The sequence below is a fragment of the Pleurodeles waltl genome, chromosome 6 (assembly GCF_031143425.1).
Source record: "Pleurodeles waltl isolate 20211129_DDA chromosome 6, aPleWal1.hap1.20221129, whole genome shotgun sequence".
In the NCBI taxonomy this organism is placed as follows: Eukaryota; Metazoa; Chordata; class Amphibia; order Caudata; family Salamandridae; genus Pleurodeles; species Pleurodeles waltl.
In genome coordinates, this window is record NC_090445.1 from 1,707,966,981 (window position 1) to 1,707,993,207 (window position 26,227).

General features: G+C 45.4%; 1 protein-coding gene across 1 annotated transcript in view; it reads left to right on the top strand.

Moving 5' to 3' along the window:
* Positions 1 to 2,760: 2,760 nt before the first annotated feature.
* LOC138301411 (heme-binding protein 2-like) overlaps positions 2,761 to 26,227 on the top strand; it is a 69,270-nt gene continuing 45,803 nt past the window's right edge. The window contains exons 1-3 of the mRNA XM_069241868.1: positions 2,761 to 2,803; positions 14,495 to 14,590; positions 14,670 to 14,745. Of these exons, the coding sequence (XP_069097969.1) occupies positions 14,499 to 14,590; positions 14,670 to 14,745 (168 nt within the window). The 5' untranslated portion in view covers positions 2,761 to 2,803; positions 14,495 to 14,498. The remainder of the gene's footprint in view (positions 2,804 to 14,494; positions 14,591 to 14,669; positions 14,746 to 26,227) is intronic.

The window sequence follows — 26,227 nt, forward strand, 5'->3', positions numbered from 1 at the left end:
CACAGCTCTCCTCACATCATCTTCCTCCCATCCTCAGCCTTAACCATCTCCTCTAGAATTCCCATCACAACATTCCATGTAACAAGAAGCATTCCATGAATAGAGATGGATGGGCTACATAAACTGCAGATGCAAATACCACACATATTTCGCCCTTTTATTTGGCAAAACCGGAAGGCTCGAGCCGCATTAAGTATACTATATGCAGATAAAGAAAAGGGGGGATTAGCTTTGCCGAATTTCAAAGACTATTTTGTTTTTTTAGCACATTACTGTGTTAGCTTTAAAATGGATAATTTGGCAGGTTGTAGGTTCTTTACTGATTTTTGGTATTTAATATGTAGGGAGCATAATATTCGGAACCCAGCACTCTTGGCGAAATTGCCTAAAAAAGTTCGCTATAAGATTTTCAAATGGTTTTTTAAGAGAAGATCAGACTTCTTTAGAAAACATTCGATCCCATTTTTACATTTTGACACGCAATCTTACACCGATCGTGCTGCACTCTGGTGCTCAGCCTAATGAAGACTTAGTAAGGAGATGGGAGCACGCTGGATTCAGTAAAATTGGGGATTTACGTGCCAATGACAACTGGGAAATTCCATTAAATATTCTGTCTGCTGTCAAAAATGACTTCCTGTTGGATGGATCCTATAATATTTTGTTACATATTTTAAGGGATTTAGACGTCAATTCGATTATTAACGTCCAGTCGTTGGTCTCAGAATTGGTGGATCCTCCTGGGATAAGGACTGCGGGGTCGTGGAGAAGGCTTCTGGTAGACAGGGACAAAGCAGATCCTGGGATAAAAGCTCAAAGGAAATGGGCTCGTCAGGAGGGCTTAGAGGTTTCAAGTGATTGCTGGGAGACCATTAATCGTCTGAATTTCTCAGTTCTCAGAGGAGCTAACTGCCACCGAATGATCTTTTTCAGCAAATGGTTGTTGTATCGAACCCCGCAGGCCCTGTCTCGCATGGGGACCAGCTATCCCGATATGTGTTTTTGCTGTAAGGAAGTAGGAGTGGCAGGCTGGACTCATGTGATTGCAACATGCCGATGTATACAGGGATATTGGGATGGAATTTTTGCGATGTTAACAACTATGGCGGCGGTTTCCATATCTCCCTGCATTCGGCTGATGAGCTTGGGTTATGACCCTGAGGCAAGGCTCTCTTCTAGGTGAGAGAAGCTCTTATTTATCGCCACTGCAGTTGCTAGATCTCTTCTGTTGAGAAATTGGCTCTCTGCGCTGTCTCTCACTAGTCAAGAATGGTGTTGTAAGATTGACGCAAGTCAGGGTTCAGGAAATGAGATATGCTAGTAGAGTAGGTAGTGGTAAAAAGTTCTCCCTGATCTGCGGGATTATTTTTTAGATAAGCCTGGCTGAATTTGTTTATCTGTTTATGGTTTAACTTTTCTATTGAATGATTATACACAACTTTTTATTTTTTTACTGAAAGTGACAATGTATCATTTTTTGTTTCGGTGTTATTTGATCCTGGCAAAAAAATAAAAAATAAAAATAAAAAAAAGAAAGGAGAAGGCAGAGCCCACTGGGATGGGATAAGTAACCACATCTTATTCATCAATCACAAAGCCTGGTCTCTTGGAAGTTCAGTGGAAGGCAGGTTTGAAAAGTTCTGTTTTTAGTGCCTGAACCTCTTGCAGTTGGGTTTGGCTCCTAGGTTGGGGTGACAGAGTCTCTGTCCTTGCATCCCCAGAGATCCCCCTCTTGAAGTACGTCTGGTTGCTCGGAGGGCAGACACTGAACGAAGGTCTCTGGTTTGGGGTGTTTCGTGGTAAGCATGGTGCTTAGAGCCAGTATACTTTGTGGATGATACAAAAGCCCAGAATTTAAACCTGGTGTCAACAATTCTTAAAGGCCGGTGTTGGTGTGGTCCTTGTGGCGAGCAAGGCACATTGTGTCTGCAGCTCTGAAGCCTGTGGAGCCTGGCAGCGAGTTTCTTGGGGAGGCCGGAGTAGATTGGGTTGGAGTAGCCAAGGCTTGATTCCGTGGAGAAGAGGAAGGCTTCTCTGGATTCGCTTGCACTGGTCGCCACAGCTGTGACCTGGGGAACAAAGGTGAGTTTGGCACTGAGAAGAATTCCAAACCTGAATGTTGGTGAGATGCCCGGAGGACGGTGCCAAGGGACCGTACAGCAGGATCCGGCCTCCTGACTGCGGCCTCCCTGAGGGCCAGGGGCCGGCCACCCAGGGCCAGGGGGAGTTGAAGGGCGCACCGCGGGGACCAGGTGGGGCCACAGCTCCTCTGAGTCAAGCAGATGGTCACTGCGTCAAGGCGCCTGGTGTAGAGGCGAATGCAGCCTGAACGTCAGTTGCTGGAAGACAGATTGGTTTAACCTATAATCTTTACGGGGTCGATAACATGAGCGCCGCTGGGTAGGGCCCATCCCTTGCGCCATGGAGAGTTTCGGCGTGTCCTGTGCACCACATATATAATCACTTTTGTAGACATCGGTGGGTGGGGAGGGAGTGTAAACCCGTGCATGCTTAGGGTGGTGGTGGGGGTCCACTCCTCCCTTCTCAGAGCCCCCTCCAGTCCCAGGCTCGGATTTACTGGCTCTTACGGACTTCGACCCCACAGCACCTCTTAAGCTGCACATTCCAGAGGGGCTCAGCATCCCGGCTCCCTACAGACGGAGAGAAGTGAGCTGGAGAGAAGAGGAGAACCGACCAGAGCCCGGGAGAGACGGTGAGAAGCCTGGGGAGAGAGGAGAAAGGGGAAGAATAGAGGGGTGGAGGTTGCGACGAGTGGAGAAAGGCTAGAAATAGGGGAGAGAAGGTGAGTGGAGGGGGGAGTGAGATGAGGGGTGGGGGGGGACTAATGTGAGGAGGGGAGCAGGACCAGAGAGAGGGGACGAAGAGCGAATAGGGGGCTGGAGATGTGACGAGGTGAGCAGGGCTACAGATAGGGGAGAGACGGTGAGAGGCCTGGGGAGAGAGTGGAAGAGTACAGAATAACTGAATAAGGGAGTGCCGGGGGTAATAGTGTGACAAGGGGAGCAGAACCCGAGATAGTCGGGGAGAGACAGTGAGAGGTCTGGGGAGAGAGGGGAAGACTAGAAAATAGAGGGGTTGGGGGATAATGCGACGAGGGGAGCAGGGCCAGAGATACTCAGGGAGTGACGGTGAGTGGCCTGGGGAGAGAGGGAAAGAGTAGAGAATAGAGGGGTTGGGATTGTGACGAGGGGAGCAGGGCTAGAGATAGGGGAGAGAGCGGAAGAGCAGAAAATAGAGGGGGTGGGGTTGTGACCAGAAATGCATAACCAGGGGAGCCAGAGTAGAAAATACAGGAGATGAGGGTGCTGTGACTAGGGGAGCAGGGCCAGGAGATAGCCAGGGGGAGAAGGCTTGAGCTGTGGGAGAGGGAGAGTGAGAGGGTGTAATCACAGGTACATGACAAGAGAGAGTCAGGGGAGAGAAGGTACGAGCTGTGGGAGAGGGAGAGTGGGAGGGTGTAATCACAGGTACATGACCAGAGAGAGTCAGGGGAGAGAAGGTACGAGCTGTGGGAGAGAGAGAAGAGAGGGTGGGAGGGTGTAATCACGGGTACATGACCAGAGAGAGTCAGGGGAGAGAAGGTACAAGCTGTGGGACAGGGAGAAGAGAGGGTGGGTGGGTGTAATCACAGGTACATGACCAGAGAGAGTCGGGGGAGAGAAGGCAAGAGCTATGAGAGAGAGAAGAGAGGGTGGGTAGGTGGGAGGGTGTTATCTCAGGTACGTGACCAGAGAGAGTCAGGGGAGAGAAGGCAAGAGCTGTGGGAGAGGGAGAAGAGAGAGAGGGTGGGTGGGAGGGTGTAATCACAGGTACATGACCAGAGAGAGTCAAGGGAGAGAGGGCAAGAGCTATGAGAGAGAGAAGAGAGGGTGGGTAGGTGGGAGGGTGTTATCTCAGGTACGTGACCAGAGAGAGTCAGGGGAGAGAAGGTAAGAGCTGTGGGAGAGAGAGAAGAGAGAGAGGGTGGGTGGGAGGGTGTAATCACAGGTACATGACCAGAGATAGTCAGGGGAGAGAAGGTACGAGCTGTGGGAGAGAGAAGAGAGGGTGGGAGGGTGTAATCACAGGTACATGACCAGAGGGAGTCAGGGGAGGGAAGGCAAGAGCTGTGGGAGAGAGAAGAGAGTTGGGGGGGTTGGAGGGTGTAATCACGGGTACATGACCCGAGAGAGTCAGGGGAGAGAGAGAAGAGAGGGTGGGAGGGTGTAATCACAGGTACATGACCAGAGGGAGTCAGGGGAGGGAAGGCAAGAGCTGTGGGAGAGAGAGAAGAGAGAGAGAGAGGGTGGGTGGGAGGGTGTAATCACAGGTACATGACCAGAGATAGTCAGGGGAGAGAAGGTACGAGCTGTGGGAGAGAGAGAAGAGACAGAGGGTGGGAGGATGTAATCACAGGTACATGACCAGAGAGAGTCGGGGGAGAGAAGGCAAGAGCTGTGGGAGAGAGAGACGAGAGAGTGGGAGGGTGTAATCACAGGTACATGACCAGAGGGAGTCAGGGGAGGGAAGGCAAGAGCTGTGGGAGAGAGAGAAGAGAGTTGGGGGGGTTGGAGGGTGTAATCATGGGTACATGACCCGAGAGAGTCAGGAGAGGGAGAAGAGAGGGTGGGAGGGTGTAATCACATGTACATGACCAGAGATACCTGGGAGAGAAGGCAAGAGCTGTGGAGAGAGAGGGAGAAGGTACCATCTGGGTGAAAGAGGGGGAGTCTGAAGAATGGAGGGGGTCTGGATCTGAGGAGGTGAAACCGGCTACAATCAGGGGAGAGGTGGTGAGAGAATGGGGAACCAGACAAGCCAGTGCCTCGGAGAGGGACACTATATGCTGTGGGCAGAGAGGGACAGAAGAAGAGTAGGGAACGGATGGGAGGGAATGTGTTTTGAGAACCAGCGAGAGCCTGGGGAGAAGGTGAGAGGCAGCAAGGGGTTGTCACACTGTGCCTCAGTGTCCTGGAGTGGACGGTGCTCTTGGGGTGTGGGGGGGGGGGTCACCCACACGGCTTTTAGGACCCCAGGTTGCAGGTGAAGTAGGGAATCCCATAAAGTAAGGTTTGCCGCCCTGAGAAGCTGGGTGTGAAGTGCATGTAGTTTTTATGTGGTTTCATAAAAAAACGCTTTCATGGAAAACCATTAATGAGAAACCAATTCACCTAAACTCTTTAATAGAAATTTGCAGGATGAATGACATTTACTATTTTCTAGACACCAATTAATAGAATGCATTTTTCCCTAAAATTGACTTGTACATGTGTTTAGGCCACCAAAAGCAGGTGAATTGTTTTGCATGTATATGTTTTACGTTGTCAAACAATCACTTCAGATGCTTTTAGTGCACTGACCCTCCATACCACTCCTAAACACCATCCACCTGTCACAACCTCTAAACACCACCCTTCCCAGCCCTCAAAACACCCCTCATCATGCCTAAACTCCACTCATCCCTGACCTGTGAACCCCACTCATCCCTGAACCTTAAAATTCTCTTTCTACTAGTAAACTCCACCCATCCATGAACCCTAAAACCCCTCACTACCTGTAAACCTCACCTGTTTTTGACTTAAAAACCCCTTGCTACACCTAAGCTCCATCCCTCCAAAATCCTTAAAACTCCTCACCGCCCATAAACTCCACACATCCCTGAACCCTAAGAAAATCCCTCAATACTCCTAATTAAACACCACCCATCCCTGACCCATAAAATTAAATTGCACACCACTTCTAAACTCCACCCAGCCATAAACACTAAAAAACCCTTTCTACAGCTAAACATTCCTGAACCCAAAAATTCTAACTGCCCATAAACTCCACCCATCCATGATCCCCTAAAGCTCTTTATCTCCCCTACCTTCAACCAATTCAGACTCCTCACACATGCACCCAAGGCATGCCACAGCTTAGGCCCCACCTACCTGGATAGTGGCATCTCCTTCCACCAACCACCCAGACACCTCGGCTCCGAAGGACTCCTACTCGCCAACATCCCAGGTATATAGAGAACCAGATGAGGACGAGCGTTCTCCTGGTTGAATGACCTCCCTCTCCATCTCAGTCTCCTTTCTCTTCTTGAATTGCGCAAGAAGCTGAAGACCTGGCTTTCAATTTACCAACCTATCATAACTAGGGCTAGGCCCAATACACTCCCACTGAGCGCCAGGATACCCTTGTGGGTGATAGTGGGCTTTAAAAATACCCATAACACCGATTCCTGAACACTAAAAACCCTTTACCATCATTCAACTATACCCATCACTGAACCTCAAAAAATTCTTCAGAATCCTCACCAGTCCTTATCCCTGGCCATCTGTGACACCTAACAACCCTTAACACCCCTACCCTCCACCCTCCCTGAACCCTAAAAACCCTCACTATCCCCTAAACTCCACTTATTTGTGAACCCTAAAAACCCCTTCCTGTGCTTGAACTCCACTGTCCCTGACCCCAAAGAACTACTGATTACCCCAAAATCACCCGCCCCTTAGCCCAAAACCCCTCAATACCCCTAAACTCCACCCACCTTTAATGTAATTTTGGATTTTCCTTAAAATTATCTTTCCTTTCATTTTCAATTTATTTGTAGTTCCTCGAAATGGTCTTTCTTTGAATTTGTCTCTCCATGATTTGGTCTCCTCCAATGTGGTTGCGCAGTTTTTGTTTTTCCATTACTTCTAATACATCAGTGCACGTAATGTCACTTTGCTTCTCTAAAGCAAGGCAGTGCAGTCTAGCTTGTGTAGAGTGCGCTGCTGCACTTTTTTCAGTTCAGAGGCGCTTTGTTGGAATATCAGATGTAGGGTTCTGCAAAATAAAGATTTATACCTGTGTGTGCGCAATCAATGCAGTACTCAAAGCGGTGCCTCTCTTCCTTACGGTGGTTTTTGGTGGTATCTGAGCCCGTGCACGTCACTCATGACCCTTGTACGCCAAGAACAAGAGTGTTGAACAGAAGCACCCTTACATCCGATCCACATAATGCTTTGCCCTGGATCTCTTACTGCTCTGATTGCAGCAGGATCGAGTTATCCATGGTATCTGATGGATCTAAAACAACTGAACCCACTTCTCACTGGGTTCGCCCTCGGAGCATGCACGTCATCAATGACCTTTCTTTACCGGAACTCGCATGACCTCAACCTACCTTTCTTTATTAGAACTCCCACCCCGTCAGTGACCCCAGCCTACCTTTCTTTACCAGAGCTGCACACCTTCAGTGACCTCAACCTACCTTTCTTGGAAGCACACTGAAGTCCGCCCTCTCCTGAAGAGACCCATCAGAGATAAAGAATTTCCTGCCTATCTCGCTACTACCCTACCTGGCCAAAGTCCTGGAAAAAGCCATAAACTCAGCTGTTACAGTTCATCGGAGACAACTCCTCTCGAGAAACCTCCTAGTCCGGCTTCCGCAGCAACCACAGCACCGAGACAGCTCTTCTTGCAGCCACCGATGACATACGCAGACTCCTCGACCAAGGCCACACCGCAGCACTCATACTCCTCGACCTCTCAGCAACTTTCGACACGGTCTCCCACAGCACCTTATGCACCAGACTCCACGACATAGGAATCCACGGAAAAACCTCGCAATGGATTCACTCTTTTCTCACCAGAAGAACACAGAGAGTCAGGCTCCCACCCTTCATATCCAAACCAACAGAAGTCAGCTGCGAAGTCCCTCAGGGATCCTCCCTGAGCCCAACCCTCTTCAACATCTACATGGCCCCACTTGCGGGCATCGTCAGAGGTCATAGAATGAACATCGTGTCATACGCCGACGACACCCAACTCATCATATCCCTCACTGAAGACCCGTACAAAGCCAAGAGGAACTTGTGCCACCTGGATGAGGGAGAGCTGCCTCAAGCTCAACTCAGACAAGACTGAGCTCATCATCTTCGGAAATTCCACTTCAGCCTGGGATGACTCCTGGTGGCCCACATCGCTCTACCTACTCTGACTGACCTGGCAACCTGGGAATCGTCCTCGACTCTTCCTTCACTATGACCCAACAGGTAAATGAAGTCACCTCTTCCTGCTGGCACACCCTCTTCCAACTCCGCAAAATCTTCAAGTGGATCCCGGACGACTGCTGCAAGATATTCACCCACACCCTAGTCACAAGTAAGATAGACTACAGCAATGCGCTCTATGCCGGCACCACGACAAAGAACATCATGAAACTACAACTCATCCAAAACGCCTCCGCCAGACTCGTCCTTAACCTACCCTCCAGGAACACATTTCCCAACACCTGGGACTCCTCCATTGGCTCCCGGTGGCGAAGCGAATCAACTTCAAACTACTCACCCACACTTACAAGGGCCTTCACAACATTGGACCGGTCTACCTGAATCATCGCATCTCTTTCCATAACCCTGCCAAACCCCTCTGATCTGCCCAGCAGGCACTAGCCACCATTCCACATATCTGGAAAACCACTGCCAGAGGAAGCTCTTTCACCTACCTCGCAGCCAAGAGCTGGAACAACCTACCCACGTGCCACAGACAAAGCCCATCACTCACCATCTTCAGGAAGAACCTCAAGACGTGGCTCTTCGAATGAGGTCCAGACCCTCCACCAGTCCTTTGAGACCCTCATGGGTGAGTAGTTGCGCTTTATAAAAACTGATTAATTGATAGATTTCTTTACCAGAACTCGAACACCGTTGGTGAATTCGACCTGCCTTTCTTTACCAGAGCTTGCACACCTTCAGTGACCTCAACCTCCCTTTCTTTACTAGAACTCGCACACCGCCAATGACCTCAACCTAACTTTCTTTACCAGAACTCGCACACCGCCAGTGACCTCAACCTACCTTTTTTCATTAAAACTCCCACACCATCAATGACCTCAACCTAACATTCTTTACCAGAACTTGCACACTGTCAACAACTGCAAACTACTTTCCTTTACTAGAGCTCCCACACCATCAACAACCTCTAACTACGTTTCTTTACTAGAACTCCCATACCGTCTGTGACCTAAACCTGCTGTTCGTTATCAGAACATGCATGTTGTCAATGACCTGAACCCAACTTTCTCCACTAGAACACACACTTCGTCAATGCCATGAACGCACCTTTCTTTCTCAGAGGTCACACATCATCAATGACCTGAACCAACCTTTCTTTCTCAGAGGTCATACACCATCAATGACCTGAACCAGCCTTTCTTTCTCAGAGGTCATACATCATCAATGACCTGAACCCACCTTTCTTTCTCAGAGGTCACACATCATCAATGCCCTGAACAAACCTTTCTTTCTCAGAGGTCACACATCATCAATGACCTGAACCAACCTTTCTTTCTTAGAGGTCACACATCATCAGTGAACTGAACCCACCTTTCCTTCTCAGAGGTCACACATCATCAATGACCTGAACCAACCTTTCTTTCTCAGAGGTCACACATCATCAATGACCTGAACCAACCTTTCTATCTCATAGGCCACACATCATCAATGACCTGAACCCACCTTTCATTCCCAGAGGTCACACATCATCAGTGACCTGAACCCACACTTCTTTCCCAGAGGTCACACATCATCAATGACCTGAACCAACCTTTTTTTTCAGAGGTCACACATCATCAGTGACCTGAACCCACCTTTCTATCTCATAGGGCACACATCATCAATGACCTGAACCCACCTTTCTTTCCCAGAGGTCATACATCATCAGTGACCTGAACCCACCTTTCTTTCCCAGAGGTCACACATCATCAATGACCTGAACCAACTTTTTTTTTCAGAGGTCACACATCATCAGTGACCTGATCCAACCTTTCTTTCTCAGAGGTCACACATCATCAATGACCTGAACCAGCCTTTCTTTCTCAGAGGTCACACATCATCAATGACCTGAACCAACCTTTCTTTCTCAGAGGTCACACATCATCAGTGACCTGAACCCACCTTTCTTTCTCAGAGGTCACACATCATCAATGACCTGAGCCCACCTTTCTATCTCATAGGTCACACATCATTAGTGACCTGAACCAACCTTTCTTTCTCAGAGGTCACACATCATCAATGACCTGAACCAACCTTTCTTTATCAGGGGTCACAAATCATCAATGACCTGCACCCACCTTTCCTTCTCAAAGGTCACACATCATCAATGACCTGAACCAACCTTTCTTTCTCAGAGGTCACACATCATCAATGACCTGAACCCACCTTTCTTTCCCAGAGGTCACACATCATCAGTGACTGAACCCACCTTTCTTTCCCAGAGGTCACACATCATCAATGACCTGAACCAACTTTTTTTTCAGAGGTCACACATCATCAGTGACCTGAACCCACCTTTCTTTCTCAGAGGTCCCACATCGTCAGTGATCTGAACCCACCGTTCTTTTTCAGACCATGCACTTCAAGAGTAATCTGAACCCACCCCTTCTTTCCATACTTTGACAGTGACCTGAACCCATGTTTCTCTACCAGACCTTGCACCTCCCCAATGACCTGATCCTACCTTTCTTTACAAGAACTCATGCCTTGTCAGTAGCTTCAGTCCACCTTTCTTTATTACCATCTGCACATTGTCAATGACCTTTTGTTAACAGACCTCACACGTCGTCAGTGACCTGAAGCCATATTTGTTCATTAGAGCTTGCAATTCGTGAATGACCTGGACCCACCTTTCTTTCCCAGGCCTTAATAGCATAAACCTATCTTTCTTTCCCAGAGCTTGAAGTACTATGTGGTCAATGACTTGAAACCATCTATCTCCACTAGAGCTTGCACGTCGTTTATGATCTGAATCCACCTTTCTATGAGAGGGGCCCCACGTCGCAAATGACTTAAACCCACCTTTATTTCCGAGCTTGCACATCATGAATTCCCTTTCTCTAGCAGAACTCACAGACCATCAGAGGCCTCACCCTACCTTTCTCTGCCAGAAGGCACACACCATCAATGACCTCAACCTTCATTCCTATAGTACAACACACACAATTAATGACCTGAACCCACCTTTCATTCTCAGAGCTTGCATATCATGAATGACCTTTCTTTACCAGATGAAACACACCATCAGTGACCTACTACCTTTCTTTACTGGAACACACACACCGCTGATTACCTAAACCTACCTTTCTTTACCAGAAGAAACACATCATCAATGACCTAAACCTACCTTTCTTTACCAGAACAAACACATCATCAATGACCTAAACCTACCTTTCTTTACTGGAACAAACACACCATCAGTGACCTAAACCCATCTTTCTTTAACAGAACAAACACACCGTTGATGACCTAAACCTACCTTTCTTTACCAGAACAAACACATCATCAATTACCTAAACCTACCTTTCTTTACTGGAACAAACACACTGCCAATGACCTAAATCTAACTTTCTTTACTAGAACACTCACACTGTCAATGACCTACACCTACCTTTCTTTACTAGAACACACACACCATAACTGACCTAAACCCACCTTTCTTTACTAGAACACACACACTGCCAATGACCTAAACCCACCTTTGTTTACTACAGCATGCACGTTGTCAATGTCCTTTCTTTAGTAGAGCTGCATTGCGTCAATGATTTGAACCCCTCTTTCTTCACTAGAGCTTGTACGTTGGCAGTGACCTCAACCCACATTTGTTTACCAGAGCTTGCACTCACCTTTCTCTACAAAAGACTTCACGCCGTCATTGACCTGCACCCAGCTTTCTTTGGTAGAGCTCACACATCATCAGTGACGACCTTTCTTTAGTAGAGCTCACACACCATCAAGGACCTTTCTTTAGTAGAGCTCACACATCATTCATGATCTTTCTTTAGTAGAGCTCACACATCATTAATGGCAACCTTTCTTTAGTAGAGCTCACACACCATTAAGGACCTTTCTTTAGTACAGCTCACACATCATTCATGATCTTTCTTTAGTACAGCTTGCACATCATCAATGACCTTTCTTTAATAGAGCTTGCACATTGACAATGATGTTTCTTTAGTTAAGCTCACACATCATTCAGGACCTTTCTTTAGTAGCGCTCACACATCATCAATGACGACCTTTCTTTAGTAGAGCTCACACATCATCCATGATGAGTAGAGCTCGTACATCATCCATGACCTTTCTTTAGTAGAGCTCGCACATCATCCATAAACTTTCTTTTGAACAGCTCGCACATCATCCATTGCCTTTCTCTAGTAGAGCTCACACATTTACAATGACCTTTCTTTAGTAGAGATCGCACATTATTCCTGGCCTTTCTTTAGTAGAGCTCACACATTATCCTTGACGACCTTTCTTTAGTTAAGCTCACACATCATCCAGAACCTTTCTTTAGTAGCGCTCACACATCATCGATGACGACCTTTCTTTAGTAGAGCTCACACATCAATGATGACCTTTCTTTAGTAGAGCTCACACATCTTCAAGGACCTTTCTTTAGTAGAGCTCACACATCATCAATGACGACCTTTCTTTAGTAGAGCTCACACATTATCCATGACAACCTTTCTTTAGTTAAGCTCACACATCATCTAGGACCTTTCTTTAGTAGAGCTCACACATCATCAATGACCTCTCTTTAGTAGAGCTCACACATCATCAATGACGACTTTTCTTTAGTAGAGCTCGCACATCATCAATGACAGCCTTTCTTAAGTAGAGCTCACACATCAATGATGACCTTTCTTTAGTAGAGCTCACACATCATCAATGACGACCTTTCTTTAATAGAGCTCACACATCATCAATGACGACCATTCTTTAGTAGAGCTCACACATCATCAATGACGACCTTTCTTTAGTAGAGCTCACACACCATCAAGGACCTTTCTTTAGGAGAGCTCACACATCATCAATGACGACCTTTCTTTAGTAGAGCTCACATATCATCAAGGACCTTTCTTTAGTAGAGCTCGCACATCATCAATGACGACCTTTCTTTAGTAGAGCTCACACATCATGACAACCTTTCTTTAGTAGAGCTCACACATCATGACGACCTTTCTTTAGTAGAGCTCACACATCATCAAGGACCTTTCTTTAGTAGAGCTCACACATCATCAATGACAACCTTTGTTTAGTAGAGCTCGCACATCATGACGACCTTTCTTTAGTAGAGCTCACACATCATTAAGGACCTTTCTCTAGTAGAGCTCACACATCATGACGACCTTTCTTTAGTAGAGTTCACATATCATCAAGGACCTTTCTTTAGTAGAGCTCACACATCATGACGACCTTTCTTTAGTAGCGCTCGCACATCTTCAAGGACCTTTCTTTAGTAGAGTTCGCACATCATCAATGACGACTTTTCTTTAGTACAGCTCACTCATCATGACGACCTTTCTTTAGTAGAGCTCGCACATCATCAATGACCTTTCTTTAGTAGAGCTCACACATCATCCATGACCTTTCTTTAGTAGAGCTCGCACATCATCCATAAACTTTCTTTTGCACAGCTCGCACATCATACATGACCTTTCTCTAGTAGAGCTCACACATCGACAATGACCTTTCTTTAGTAGAGATCGCACATTATCCATGGCCTTTCTTTAGTAGAGCTCACACATTATCCATGACGACCTTTCTTTAGTTAAGCTCACACGTCATCAAGGACCTATCTTTAGTAGCGCTCACACATCATCAATGACCTCTCTTTAGTAGACCTCACACATCGACAATGTCTTTTCTTTACAAGAGCTCGCTCATCGACAGTGACCTGAACTAATTTTTCTTTATTAGAGGTTGCACATCGTCAGTGACAGAAAGAGAGGAGACTGGAGAGGAAATGTGAGGGAAGTGGTCGGGAGCAAGCATGAAAGAGAGCGGGTGAGAGGGAGAAATAAGAGGTGGCACATGGAACACTAAGGGCAGAAGTGGATGTACCCAGGAGGACAGGAAGTGAACATATGATGCCAGGGATGGAAAGAAACAAGGGAAAGCGAGAGAGAGAAAAGACAAAGAGAGATATGATTGCAAAGATATGGGAGGTAGTGAGATTGTGGAGAAGGAGAAGTGGTGGTTGTGACCACAAGGAACAGGTACTGTGGCTTGGAAGTGTGGCACATGCATGCAAGAAGTAAGGGACCTTGCTCAGAGGAGGGAAACTTCTAGGAACAGTAGACCATGGTGAGGTGTGTACAGGGGAGCAGGGACAGATGCAGGTGGCGAGGGGTGTAAGGGGACTGTGGAACTGAAGGGTGGATGTGGGGGGACCCCAACTGGGGATGGCATAGAGTGTTGGACAGTTAGATAAGAGGACTACTGGGATCATATAGTGGTGCTGACATAGAGGGCGGTGGGCATACATGCCCTGCCAAGGAGTAAGGATATTATGTAGTGCCCTTACACCAAGGTGTAAGGATAGGAGGGGAGCTTGGTTGGGCATGAAGGGCTAGGATATGAGGGGGGCTGGGAGGGGAAACTAGAGATAAGGATATTGGAGGTTAGGAGGGGCACCTCTGCAGTTCACGGTCTGTGTAACTACCTGTGGTTTCTTCCCTCAGATTGATGAAAATGGTGCTGTTTCTACCTACATTTGGTCCAGGGGTTGCAGTCCTCCTCCTTCTATCTCTGGGGGTCGGAGGGACTCGGGGTCAGAGGTAAGATGGATCCCTCTTGCACCTCCCACTTTCCCTCAGTCAACAACCCTCACCAGCTCTCTCCCTTTACTCTTTACAGCCCAAAACCGGATTTCTGCAGCGAAGTGGCGGAGTGTTTCACATTCAGCGTCTTGTGCAACACCACAGAATACGAGGTACGTGCTGACCGCCGAAGCCTGCCCCAACAGCTAGTGCAGAGAGTCCCTGCTGACAGTACAGAGAATCTCCACCCCTACCACGACTACCACTACAGGCCGCCCACCCATGCTGCCACTACTGAGAGCCCCGCCCCTACTAACACTACAGAGAACACTCACCCCTAGCACGACAGAGAGCCTCTCATCCCGCTACGGAGAGCCCACAGCCCTCTTACCACTGCAGAGAGCCCTGACCCTAGTACAACTCCAGAGAATATCCACCCCTACCACTAACGACAGCTCCCACCACAGCTACAGACCACTCTCCAATGCTACCACTCCCAAGAGCTGCTGCTCCTACTAACACTACAGAGAACACTCACCCCTAGTGTAGTGTAGTCCCCAGCCTGGGTATTCTTCAATGAACACACCACACATGGAGCTTGGTCTTACACATCTTTATTCTTCTGCATGGAAGCACAAACTCAATATTCTAAAACTGAAGTCCGGTCACCACACCCAAACACCCATGTCACAGTTCTACAGAATCCTTCAGGAACCAAAAGGGTCCCATCATTACTACCCAAATGACAGCACATCTCCCTCCGTTAAACAAAATCTAAACCTTTTTATAGACATAAATACATATATCACAACTCTTCTATGAGTCTCTTTGAAGCAATTTACGAAACTCCCAGATCATGTCCTTTGAAGCTGGGGAGAGAGACAAGTAGCGTCCATGACTGACACATGTGACGTGGGGACATAGGCAGTCAGGAGTTGCTCTACAGTCTCACTAGAACCAGTCTCAGCTAGGGCATTAGGAACTGGTGAAGGTCGAGGCAGTGGTCTGAAGTGTGAAAAGTCCTGCATAATGGACTTCCCAGGACAGTGAGCAGTCACCATGTGTCTCTTACTAGTTATGACTTCAAACGGTTCAGCATCAAAGGGAGCATTATATTCATGCTTTCTCTTTTGTTGCACCAACAATCGATATCCTTCATGAAGAGTATTGTTCTTGGCACCTCTGCATGTGTCAACATACACTTTCATCTTTTGTTTATGACCCAAGTCTTTCTGACAAAGTTCATCATCAGTGGCAGATCTTCTTTTGGTCCATTGTGGCAACTTGGTTGTCATGGCTCTCCCAGACATCAGTGTCTCAGGATGCTCGAAGAGTAGCTTGGAGAGCTGACTTCAAAATAAGCATCTTTAATTTTGCACGCTGTACAGTTGTTTCAAGGTGTTCATGAAACGTTAAACAACGCCATTCACTTGTAGCCAGAGGTGTGATTTTCTAATGCTTCACATGAGTTGTGCAAGAAAGTCTGTGAACTCTTGACTATTGTAAGATGGACCCAGATTTCCAAATTGAGGGAACACTCTATAATGCAAAAATTCCATCCAATGTTTCAATTACTTTTACTTGAGTAATAGATGAAAAATCTTCGATGAGTGGAAAACAAGAATACTCATCGATAGTCGATGTCCATTGTCAAGAGGACCAAAGAAGTCCACATCAACTCTCTCCCATACATGTTTTAACAAGTCTGACAGTCAAGAGATGACTTTGGGGCATAATTATTTGCATAAATAACAAACTTTTAATTCTTTCTAAACTCTCTCATCAAGATGAGGAGACCAAACTCGGTCTTGAAGAGCTCATTTGGTTGCAACAATTCCATGATGTCCTTCGTGGGCCACTACAGTTGCATGTTGTCACAGATTCTTTGGTATGAAAATTCCTGAATATTGTAAAACAATGCCTTCTTGCGAGTTCAGCTTTTATATTCTTGAACTTCTGATATTCACTGTCATGTGTGACAGGTCAAGTGTGCTGTCTCCAGGATCGATGTGTAATGATATCTTTTAGCATCAGCATGTCACCATCTTTGCTCGTTGCAGAAATAATTTGTTCCAAAGAAGTAGCAGCAGGAGTATTTGACTTGATAATGAAGTTAATGTAGGCTTAAGCCACTTTGGAAGGGGTACCCTGACACTGTACTGGCACTCTTGAAAAGTAGTCAGCAGGGTTCTGATCCTTCCCTGGTTGATGCATGATAGTGTAGTCACCGTTCTGTAGTCACAAACCCCAACATTTAATTCTGGGAGCCATCTTGGCTTTTGGATTGTCAAAGATAGTAAGCATTGTTTGATGATCAGCCACAAGAGTGAAACGTTTGCCATATAAAAATATGTGGAAGTGTTCACATGCCCAAACTACTGTAAATCTCTCTTTTTCAGGTTGTGAGTAGGCACGTTCAGTTTGTGACAAACTTCTGCTTGTATAAGCCACAATATGTCCTTGAGCATTTGGGTGTCCATCGTGTAAGGCAAGGATCGCACCCAACCCAGCTGGGCTTGCGTCAACAATATTCTGCTGTCTGTACTTCAGGACTGGTTTAAAGTTGGGTGGGGCTGGAAATCCTCCCAGTTTTTTGAGACCCCTCCAGTGCAGTTTACTCTCCCCAAGGGACACAATGCTGGAGAAACTGTAAAGTTGATTCTTTAACTGCCTTTCTTCCAATAATCGTAAGAACTCCGTGAGAACTCAGCATTAAACCAGGCCCTTTCGTCGGACTGCACTGGGAGGTGGTGTATATGCAAACTAGTGCTAAAAAACAACCCCCATACTTCTAGCACACATGACATTTTCAGTTGCCTAATTATTTACAAACCGGAGACACCAAGTGAAGTGATGCTGGATCTAAGTACATCTATGTTGTAGAAGATGTCAATTTCTAATCTAAAGTTTAAAGCTAAATTGCACAACAATCTGTATTTTAATGTGCTTAAAGCAAAGCAATATTTTAGGACATAATTAGGGTGGTTTTAAGATAAACCAGTGGTACGAGCATTTGATTGTGGCACTTCTGAAGTAGTAAGTGCAGCTACCGACACAGTAACCGGTCTGCCCCAGGCGTCCTCCTGTCGGTGATGAGATATAAGGGTTTCAGTACCCTAGGTACATGGTCAGTGCTGTAAAGGGTCTCTGAGAGAGAACTGCCTTTGACCCAGTAAAAGGATTACACCTCCATGACAGAACTTACTCTTCCAGGTTATCTAAGCACTGGGAAGATCTCCACTCAGCGAGCCTGTGAAGTAGAGAAGGGATTAATGTCCCATTTTTAGATCAAGCCTGCGTGAGCATGCAGTAGCTCATGCGCTCTTGTTTACAGGACTTATTTTCTATAATGGGCTTGGAACCTACCTGTTGCTTACCATTCATTTAGATCTGTTGTCAGTCTTCTTCGGTGCCTTTTAATTGGCCATTTATTGCGATGTGTCACTGCCTTTAATTCTGATGAAGGATGGACAAAGCACAGAATATTTAAGTTTAATTAGTGTCCCTCCTCTGCCCATGCTAAGATTCAGGTACTCTTTTTTTACTGAATAATAAAGTGCTATGAACTAGGTTTCTTTCAACATTTAATTTTTTGGGCTTTTTTAAAATCAATGCTAAAGGATGCCCCTCCTAACTTTTATCAGAAACAATATCAGCACATAAATTGGCTGTTTATCAAGGCCCACAGCAAGCGAGGAGGTTACAGTCTGCCTCTGGTTCAGATAATTGTGACATAATGTACGGGAGCCCTTGTATTCTCAAGCAGGTATGAGGTCTGCCTAGGCCGGTGGGAACATTTGCCAGAATTGGGGTTGTCAGACAAAAATTACTTTGTGGATCGTGTTCTGGCAGGACAGTTTAGGTTGAGCGTAGTCAGCGTACATGCGCTGTCTGCAAGGCATGCTGTATTCACTGTATGGGCTTATAGCCCGCCTGCTGGGTTTTTGCTGGTAGCTTGGATTGTCCACTAGAAAGGCCTGCTTTTTAGTGGCTAATTGTTCTTTTTTTTTTGTCCCTCCTTTTAGTTGGCTGTTAACGCCCAGAGAGCAGGGACTAACTTTTGTATAATTTTAAGTGTTTGTTAGAAACTATTTTTTCACTTCTGGCAATTTGTTTGTTTTGGCACACTATTTGATTCTTTTGCCTACATTTATTAGTTCCCTTTGGCTTATGTTACTTTCGGCTGAATATTTTTTTTCCTTTACCACTGTATGTTGATAGTGTTGTGTTCTTTTGTATTTATCAGTAAATGTGCCTAGCTGATAGTTCTTTTTCAAATCACATACAATATTACGTCTTTTCTACACAACAAATATGGCATGTTTTGGTCATGGTATGTGATTGTGTTGTAGTATTGTTTTGTTGCACGCCTAAATTATAATCTGGTATAAGATATTTACTGCATGTTTCAGGTAAGGCATGTGTTTTTCTTCTTCTACTGCTCTGGTATGACAGAGAGAGCACACGGAAACATAAGTGAGGGCTAGTTGTTGGTGTCTTATTCCAAAAGTTAAATCCAGGCTTCTTTTTATTAAATGTTGTGTTAAAGTGCATTGCGAAGTAAAATCGCTAAGATAACAGAACTTTTGCAGAGTACACACAGTATTTCCTGCATGTTTTAGGCATGTTATGTCTCTGTTCTACTATTGTTTTGTTTTCACAGGGAGAGCACACCATAACTTAATTCCAAGCCATTTTTTTGTGTCTCTCTCCTCCTGTTTTCTGAATGTAGTGCATTTTGAAGTAATAGCACTCAGCTTACGGTACATTTGCAAACCACATAAAGTAATTTTTTATTTTTAAACAGCATGTCTCAATCATGATGTCTATGTTTTACTCATTTTAATGTGTTTTTTTTGCAATAAAATGCATGTGCTAGTCACGGCATGTCTCTGTGTTTTAGTATTATTTGGTATCATGGAAGAACACGATTAAACTTAATTTGTTACTTTTTTTGGCAAATAAGCTCATGTGTTATTCACGGCATGTCTTTGTGCCTTAGTACTTTTGGATAACACAGAGAGAGCACAACTAAACTTGAAGCCAGGTTTTCAGTCGACAACAACAGATGTTACGTGACATGTATTAGTTGAGAATGTTATATCTGTGTGCATTTCCAAATAAATGCGCCTGATGGTATTTGCTTTATTATTTGTAAACCACATATTGTGCTTTTTTATTTGGAAAATGGTATGTTTCAGTCGCCATATGTATCTGGCTTTGATTTTGTTTTGGTTATTACAGAAAGAGCACAGTGAAACTTGTTTTTGGTTCCCCAGATGTCTTCTATAAACAGAACTTGTATCCAAGTTCCCAATCAACAACACTAGATATTATGCAGCACATTTTGCTTTTGAATGTTGTGTTTGTGTGCATTTCAAAATGTATGAGTTTGATTTATTTGCTTTAACAGTTGTAAACCATATACGGTTAGTTACAGCGTGTCTCAAATTTTTATTTTGCTTTGGTGATTATGGGTGAGAGCACACAGAGGCGTGAATTTGATTCCCCAGACATATGCCATAGATGGCATGCGATATGTATCGATGTTTTGATAACATGCGGCTATTTTCAAATACTTAATGTAATTCCACCACTACTAGGCCTTAAAAGAAGAAGCAGAATTTATAGTTTGGATTTCAGCATGGGTTTGTAAGCTCAATTTCTATGGCTTGGCACATGGAGCTTCCGCGTAAATTTGAAACCTGTCCTTCAATTCTACATTTTGTGCTCTGCTGACGTTATAATATTGTACTAAATTCACTCAGTTGACAGTATATTTGTAAGTCACATACAGTATTTACATTTTCACCAAAACACAGCATGTTTCAGCCATGGCATGTTTTAGTGGTGGTATTAGTATTTGGTCATCACACGGGGACAGCACGCCAAATCTTACAAACAGGTTTTTTGGGTTGTCTCTCGCCTTGTGTTTTCAGGTTGTTGTGTCCTAGTGCATTTCGGAGTAAATGCGCGTAGCTGATGGTACATTTGCAAACCACATATGGTTTATTTTATTTTATTATAAAAAACTGCATGTCTCGGTTATGGCATGTCTCTCTGTTCTAGTATTTTTGGGTACTGTATTTAAGTTGTTGAATAAATGGCATGTGTCAGTTATGGAATGTCTCCAAGCTTCATTTTTTTATGGGGAGAGTATGCTGAATCTTGAATTTGGCTCTCCTGTCGACAGCAGTAGATATTATGTGATATGTATTGCTTCTTAATGTTGTGCTTTTGTGCATTTAACCCCTTCTGTGCCTTGGACGTAAGGACATAACCGTTACGTCCAACAGTGGAGTGCTAGCGCTCCCCTCCTGAGCCACCCATCCATAACCACCCAGTAGGGATGGGAGAGGAAGCTCTTCCGCTGCTACCCCTAACCCCCCAGTGACATCTGATGATGTCTGCGTGCACCGCTTGCTGAGGTCATCAGAGGTCACACCTGACACGCTGGAAGCTATGCTTCCAGTGGGTCCTCAGAGACACCAGTGAGTTTCTTTCTCCTCTGGGAGGGGCATAGGGAGGTAAGAGAGGCATCAGAGGAAAGGAAAGGCTTTTCCTTTCATCCGATGTCTCTTTGAGCATTCCTGCTGCACGATTGCTATGCGGTTGTCCAACAGGAATGCCCACCAGACACCAGGGATTTTTGTTTTTGTAATTTCACAGAAGGGGAGCGGCCCCTTAGGCAAGGGTCACTCCCCATGGGGGCATAATACTTTAGGCCATTTCTAATCCCCTCGGGGCAGATCAGCCGATTTTAATTAGGCCTATCTTCCCCCAAGGGGGGGAAGAAGCCACTTAGACACCAGGGATTTTTTTTGGGGGGGGGTGGAGGGGCAGCCTCTTGAGCAAGGGTCACTCCCCAAAGGACCACCTAACACTTTGCCATTTCTGCCCCCCTTGGACCTATTTTTATAAGACCCATCTGCCCCCCAAGGGGGGCAGAAACCACTAGGCACCAGGGATTATTGTGTGGACACATGTTTTCTGCTCGTGTTGTTCCCCCACAGGGGCAAATTACTTTTGGCCATTTCTGTCTCCTTTGGAGGCAGATCAGACTATTTCTGTATGGCCCATCTACCCCCAAGAGGAGCAGAAACCACTAGGCACCAGGGATTATGTTGTGTGTGTGTGTGTGTTTTGTTGAGGGGGGTGGCCCCTTGGGCAAGGGTCACTCCCCTTTGGGGGACATTAATTTTGGCCATATCTGCCCCCTCTGGGGGCAGGTAGGCCTATTTATATTAGTCCCACTTTCTCCCAAGCCGGGCAGAAACCACTAAGTACCAGGTATTATTTTGTATGAGCATGTTTTTTGTTTGGGGGTGCAGCCCCTGGGGTAAGGTTTCCTCCCCTTTGGAGGGGCATTCATTTTGGCCATTTCTGCTTCCCAAGGGCGGCAGAAAACCCGCTAGACGGCAGGGAAGATTTTGTTTAAAAAAAAAGAGGGTGGGAGTATGGCCGTATCCCCACCGCAAATAAATGGGACAAAGTTGTTCTGCCCACTGGGGGCAGATAGGTTAATTACCCCCGATCCGCACCCAATGGAGTGGGGGGGCAGAAAGCCCACTAGATACCGGGGAATTTAAAATAAAATAGAGGGGTGGGGGCTGCCAACCAATATAGGCATGGTTTTGTCCCCCCCCAACTGAAGGGGGTAACAGTCTTTCAACTTAACTTGCAAACTAAAGCATCTCTTCCCAATGGCAAGCAAGTGGACATTTGATTCTTTTGGGTTTTGATTTTACATATGGGCCAAGAGAACTTGGCTAACTCCCAATATCGTCCCACTTGGAATGGTGAGCAGCTGCAGTTTTTGGACTTTGGTACGCTGCCACCTAGAAAAATCTATTAGACATAGACACATCTGAAAACTAAACATCTGGGTGAGTCCAAGGTGGTGTCCTTCACATGTACCCCACACCATTCTCTTACCCACAATGCCCTGCAAACCACAAAATTACTACCAAACAGCATAGTTGCATCTATACCGATAAAAATTCTGCCCCACTTGTCAGCCTAAAAACGTTTTAAAAAACTGCCCTTTTGGACCCGCTTTATTTCCCCCACAATTTTTTAATGTTTTTGGTCCTTCCCTGTCACCGGCACTTGGCCCACCTACACAAATGAGGTATCTTTTTTTATCAGGAGACAAAGGGGAATGCTGGGTGGTAGGAAATTTGTGCTGGTGCGGTGATCCCACTCAGAAATGTGAGGAAAAGTCATACCTCCCTAGACTTCTTTGGGTGATTCGTTGTCAGAAATGTCTGGGTTTGGTAAGTTCCCCTAGATGGCTGCCGAGCCCAGGACCAAAAACGTAGATGACCCCCCCCCCCCAAGAATTCTTTTTTAATTTTGTAATAGATCATTTTGATGTGTCCATGTTGTGTTTTGGGCCCTTCCCTGTCGTGGACACTAGGCCTATCAACACAAGTGAGGTACCAGTTTTATCGGGAGACTTAGGAGAATGCTGGGTGGAAGGAAGTTTGTGCTCCCCTCAGATTCCAGAACTTTACGGCTCCTAAATGTGAGAAAAGAGTGTTTTTGAGCCACATTTTGAAGTTTGCAAAGGATTCTGGGTGACAGAACCCAGTGAGAACCCCACAGGTCACACCATCCTGGATTCCCCTAGGTGTCTTGTTTGAAAACATGTATAGGTTTGGTAGGTTTCCCTATGTGCCGGCTGAGCTGCAGCCCAAAATCCACAGCCAGGCACTTTTCAAAACACATCAGTTTTTAGTGGAAAAACGTGATGTGTCTATGTTTCTTTTTGGGGCGTTTCCTGTCATGGGCATTTGGCCTACCCACACAAGTGTGGTACCATTTGTATTGGGAGACTTTGGGGAACACAAAATAGAAGTGTTATTGCCAGTTGTCTTTCTCTACATTTTTGCCTTGGAAATGTAAGACAGTGTATAAGAAAGAAATCATATTGGGAAATGCCCTGTAATTCACATGCTAGAATGGGGATCCCCCTTTCAGAGATGTGCAACTAACCACTGCTTCTAAACTCCATATCTTCCGACCATTTTGGAAATATATAGGTTTCCTTGATACCTATTTTTCATTCTATATGTTTTAACAAATGAATTGTTGTATACCAAGTATACAATGAAAACCCATTGCAAGGTGCAGCTAAATAAATTGGCTCTGGGTACCTTGGGTTCTTGATGAACCTACAAGCCCTATAATCCCCACAACCAGAAGAGTCTAGAAGACATAGCAGTATATTGCTTTCAAAAATCTGTTGGTGGAAAAAGTTATAGAAGAAAACATAGACAGAAATTGCTGTTTTTTCAACTCAGTTCAGTATTTTTTATTTCAACTGTTAGTTTCTGTAGGAAAACCTTGAAGGATCTACACAAATGACCCCTTGCGGAATTCAGAGTGTTGTCTTGTTTTCAGAAATATTTAGGTGTTTGGGATCCACCATTAGTTTCACACCCATTTCTGTCACTAACTAGAGGGAGACTGAAAGCACAAGAAATAGTAAAAATAGGGTATAACCCAGTAAAATGCCAAAACTGCATTGAAAAATGTTGTTTTCTGATTCAAGTCTGCCTGTTCCTGAAAGCTGGGAATATGGTGATTTTAGCACCGCAAACCCCTTGTTGATGTCATTTGCAGGGGAAAAAACAGATGCTTTCTTCTGCAGCACTTTTTTCCCCATTTTGCCCCAAAAAAACACATTTTAGCTGTATTTTGCCTAATTGTTTGGGCTCCTCCAGAGGAACCCACAAATTCTGGGTACCTTTAGAATCCACAGGGTGTTGGAAAAAAAGGACGCTAATTTGGCATGGATAGTTTATAGGGATGAAAAGTTATGGGGGCCTAAGTGCAAACTACACCAAATAGCCAAAAAAAGGCTTGGCACAGGAGGGGAAAGGCCTGGCAGCGAAGGGGTTAAACATAAATGTGTTCCGTTAATGGCATTTGGGAATTACTTCTGTTATATAATGTGATGTGTAACGGGTGCCGATCTCTTTTGTTTCATATTTAACCCACAATATGGTGCCACATTTTGCGTCTAGCTACTTAAATGCTTGGCTGTGAATCAAACATTTGTGCACATTTCAGGAAGAGTTTGATGGTGTTAACAGACAGTTTGTCATTATAAAAGAGTTATTGTGGTCTAGGGGGACATTTTGATTATGGGTGGCCGCATTCCCCCGTTCCTTACCAGCCCAGAACAAGCAATGAACAAGCTGTAGATGGCCTTATCAGATTGGCGTTTAGGAAGACAGGGTCAGGGATCACAGAGACACACGTTCTCTTTTCCACCATTTTTGTTTACAATCTGTACGTTTCTCACCTCTCAGCAATGTGCACGCCCAAACTGGAAAGTTGTTCGACAGTTCCAAAGTTGTTAGGTGTGGATGTTATGTTACATCACATTCAGACACAAAAAACCTTTTTGTATTGAAAGATGGCTACTTCTACAGCGTAACGATTGCCACCAATATACTGATTTAATCCCACGCCTTCCAGTCCTTAAATAAATGTATTACTTCAACCTAAAATGTGGAATGACTTTGCCATTCGTTTTAAACTGGGTTGGCACAGGGAGAGTGTGTCCAGAATTAAACACAGTTTCCCTTCTCAGATGTTGAAAACTCGAGATGTACCCCAGTTGCACAATCTGCAGCTCTAAATTTTATGTTACATCCACTTGCTAAACCCTTTGTGTTATGTTATATTGTAGCAACCGCAGTAAAGCGCTATAATTTAGCAGCGCTTTCTTGCGTGTACAAAGGCAATCTCAAAGCGCGTTGAAATAATGTAATGGCTGATGTAAGTATTACGTTAATTATGTGCTTGGCCCGTTGTGCTGGGGTTTTGTGACAGGATTGTTAGTTTTGCAGCTGGTGAGTAATTTTGTGATGGGTGGTATGGTACAGCTTCATGGGCCATGTCATGTTGTGAAAACAAACACGTATTTCACATAATATAAAAAAACATACAGAACTGAAATGCACAAACGCTAGCTTTAAAGAAAGCTGCAACCTGTTTTTAGGGTCGAGCCTGCGTCGCATGCGCTCGCGCATGCGTATCACAGCGAGATGCTTTAGGTATTAGAAAAAGGCTCGGAGCCCTGTCGACTTCATGTCAGTGTTTTTCATTGGTTCGTGGGCTTGCCTAATACAATCTGCTTGCTTTCATTAGTCGAAGGCACGCACACGTCATGCCTTTTCCGGTGGCTAGCCCTCCCCGAGCGCAGCGACCAAGTACAGTAAACATGCGAGGCTCGCTGTTTTCTGTCCGGCTCGTGGACTACTTTTTCTCAAATTTACGAGCGCGAGCTCGCTTGGCAGAAGTCGAGCGCTTTACACAGTTAATTGCACTTTTTCGGGTTACGTACATAAATGCACTTTTGCAGATTGGTGAAAAGTCGGGTTAGGAGTTTACAACGCGATCAGCTCTAACATGAGCAAACGCGAGACCCGTTGCATTGCCAATGCTTGTTAAAAGTTGCTAGTAATTCTCTGAAAGGCCAGCTTCGTCTCCAGGCTAGCTTTCAGTGCCAGCAGACTGTGACCCGCTCACACCTTGCCCTGGAGTCTGGGGTGGTGAAACCTTTGATTAGTACTCCACCTGTGCCCCCAGGAGGCAGGATGCCACAGGGCACTGTGGGAATCTTCCCATCCGCTTGTTCAG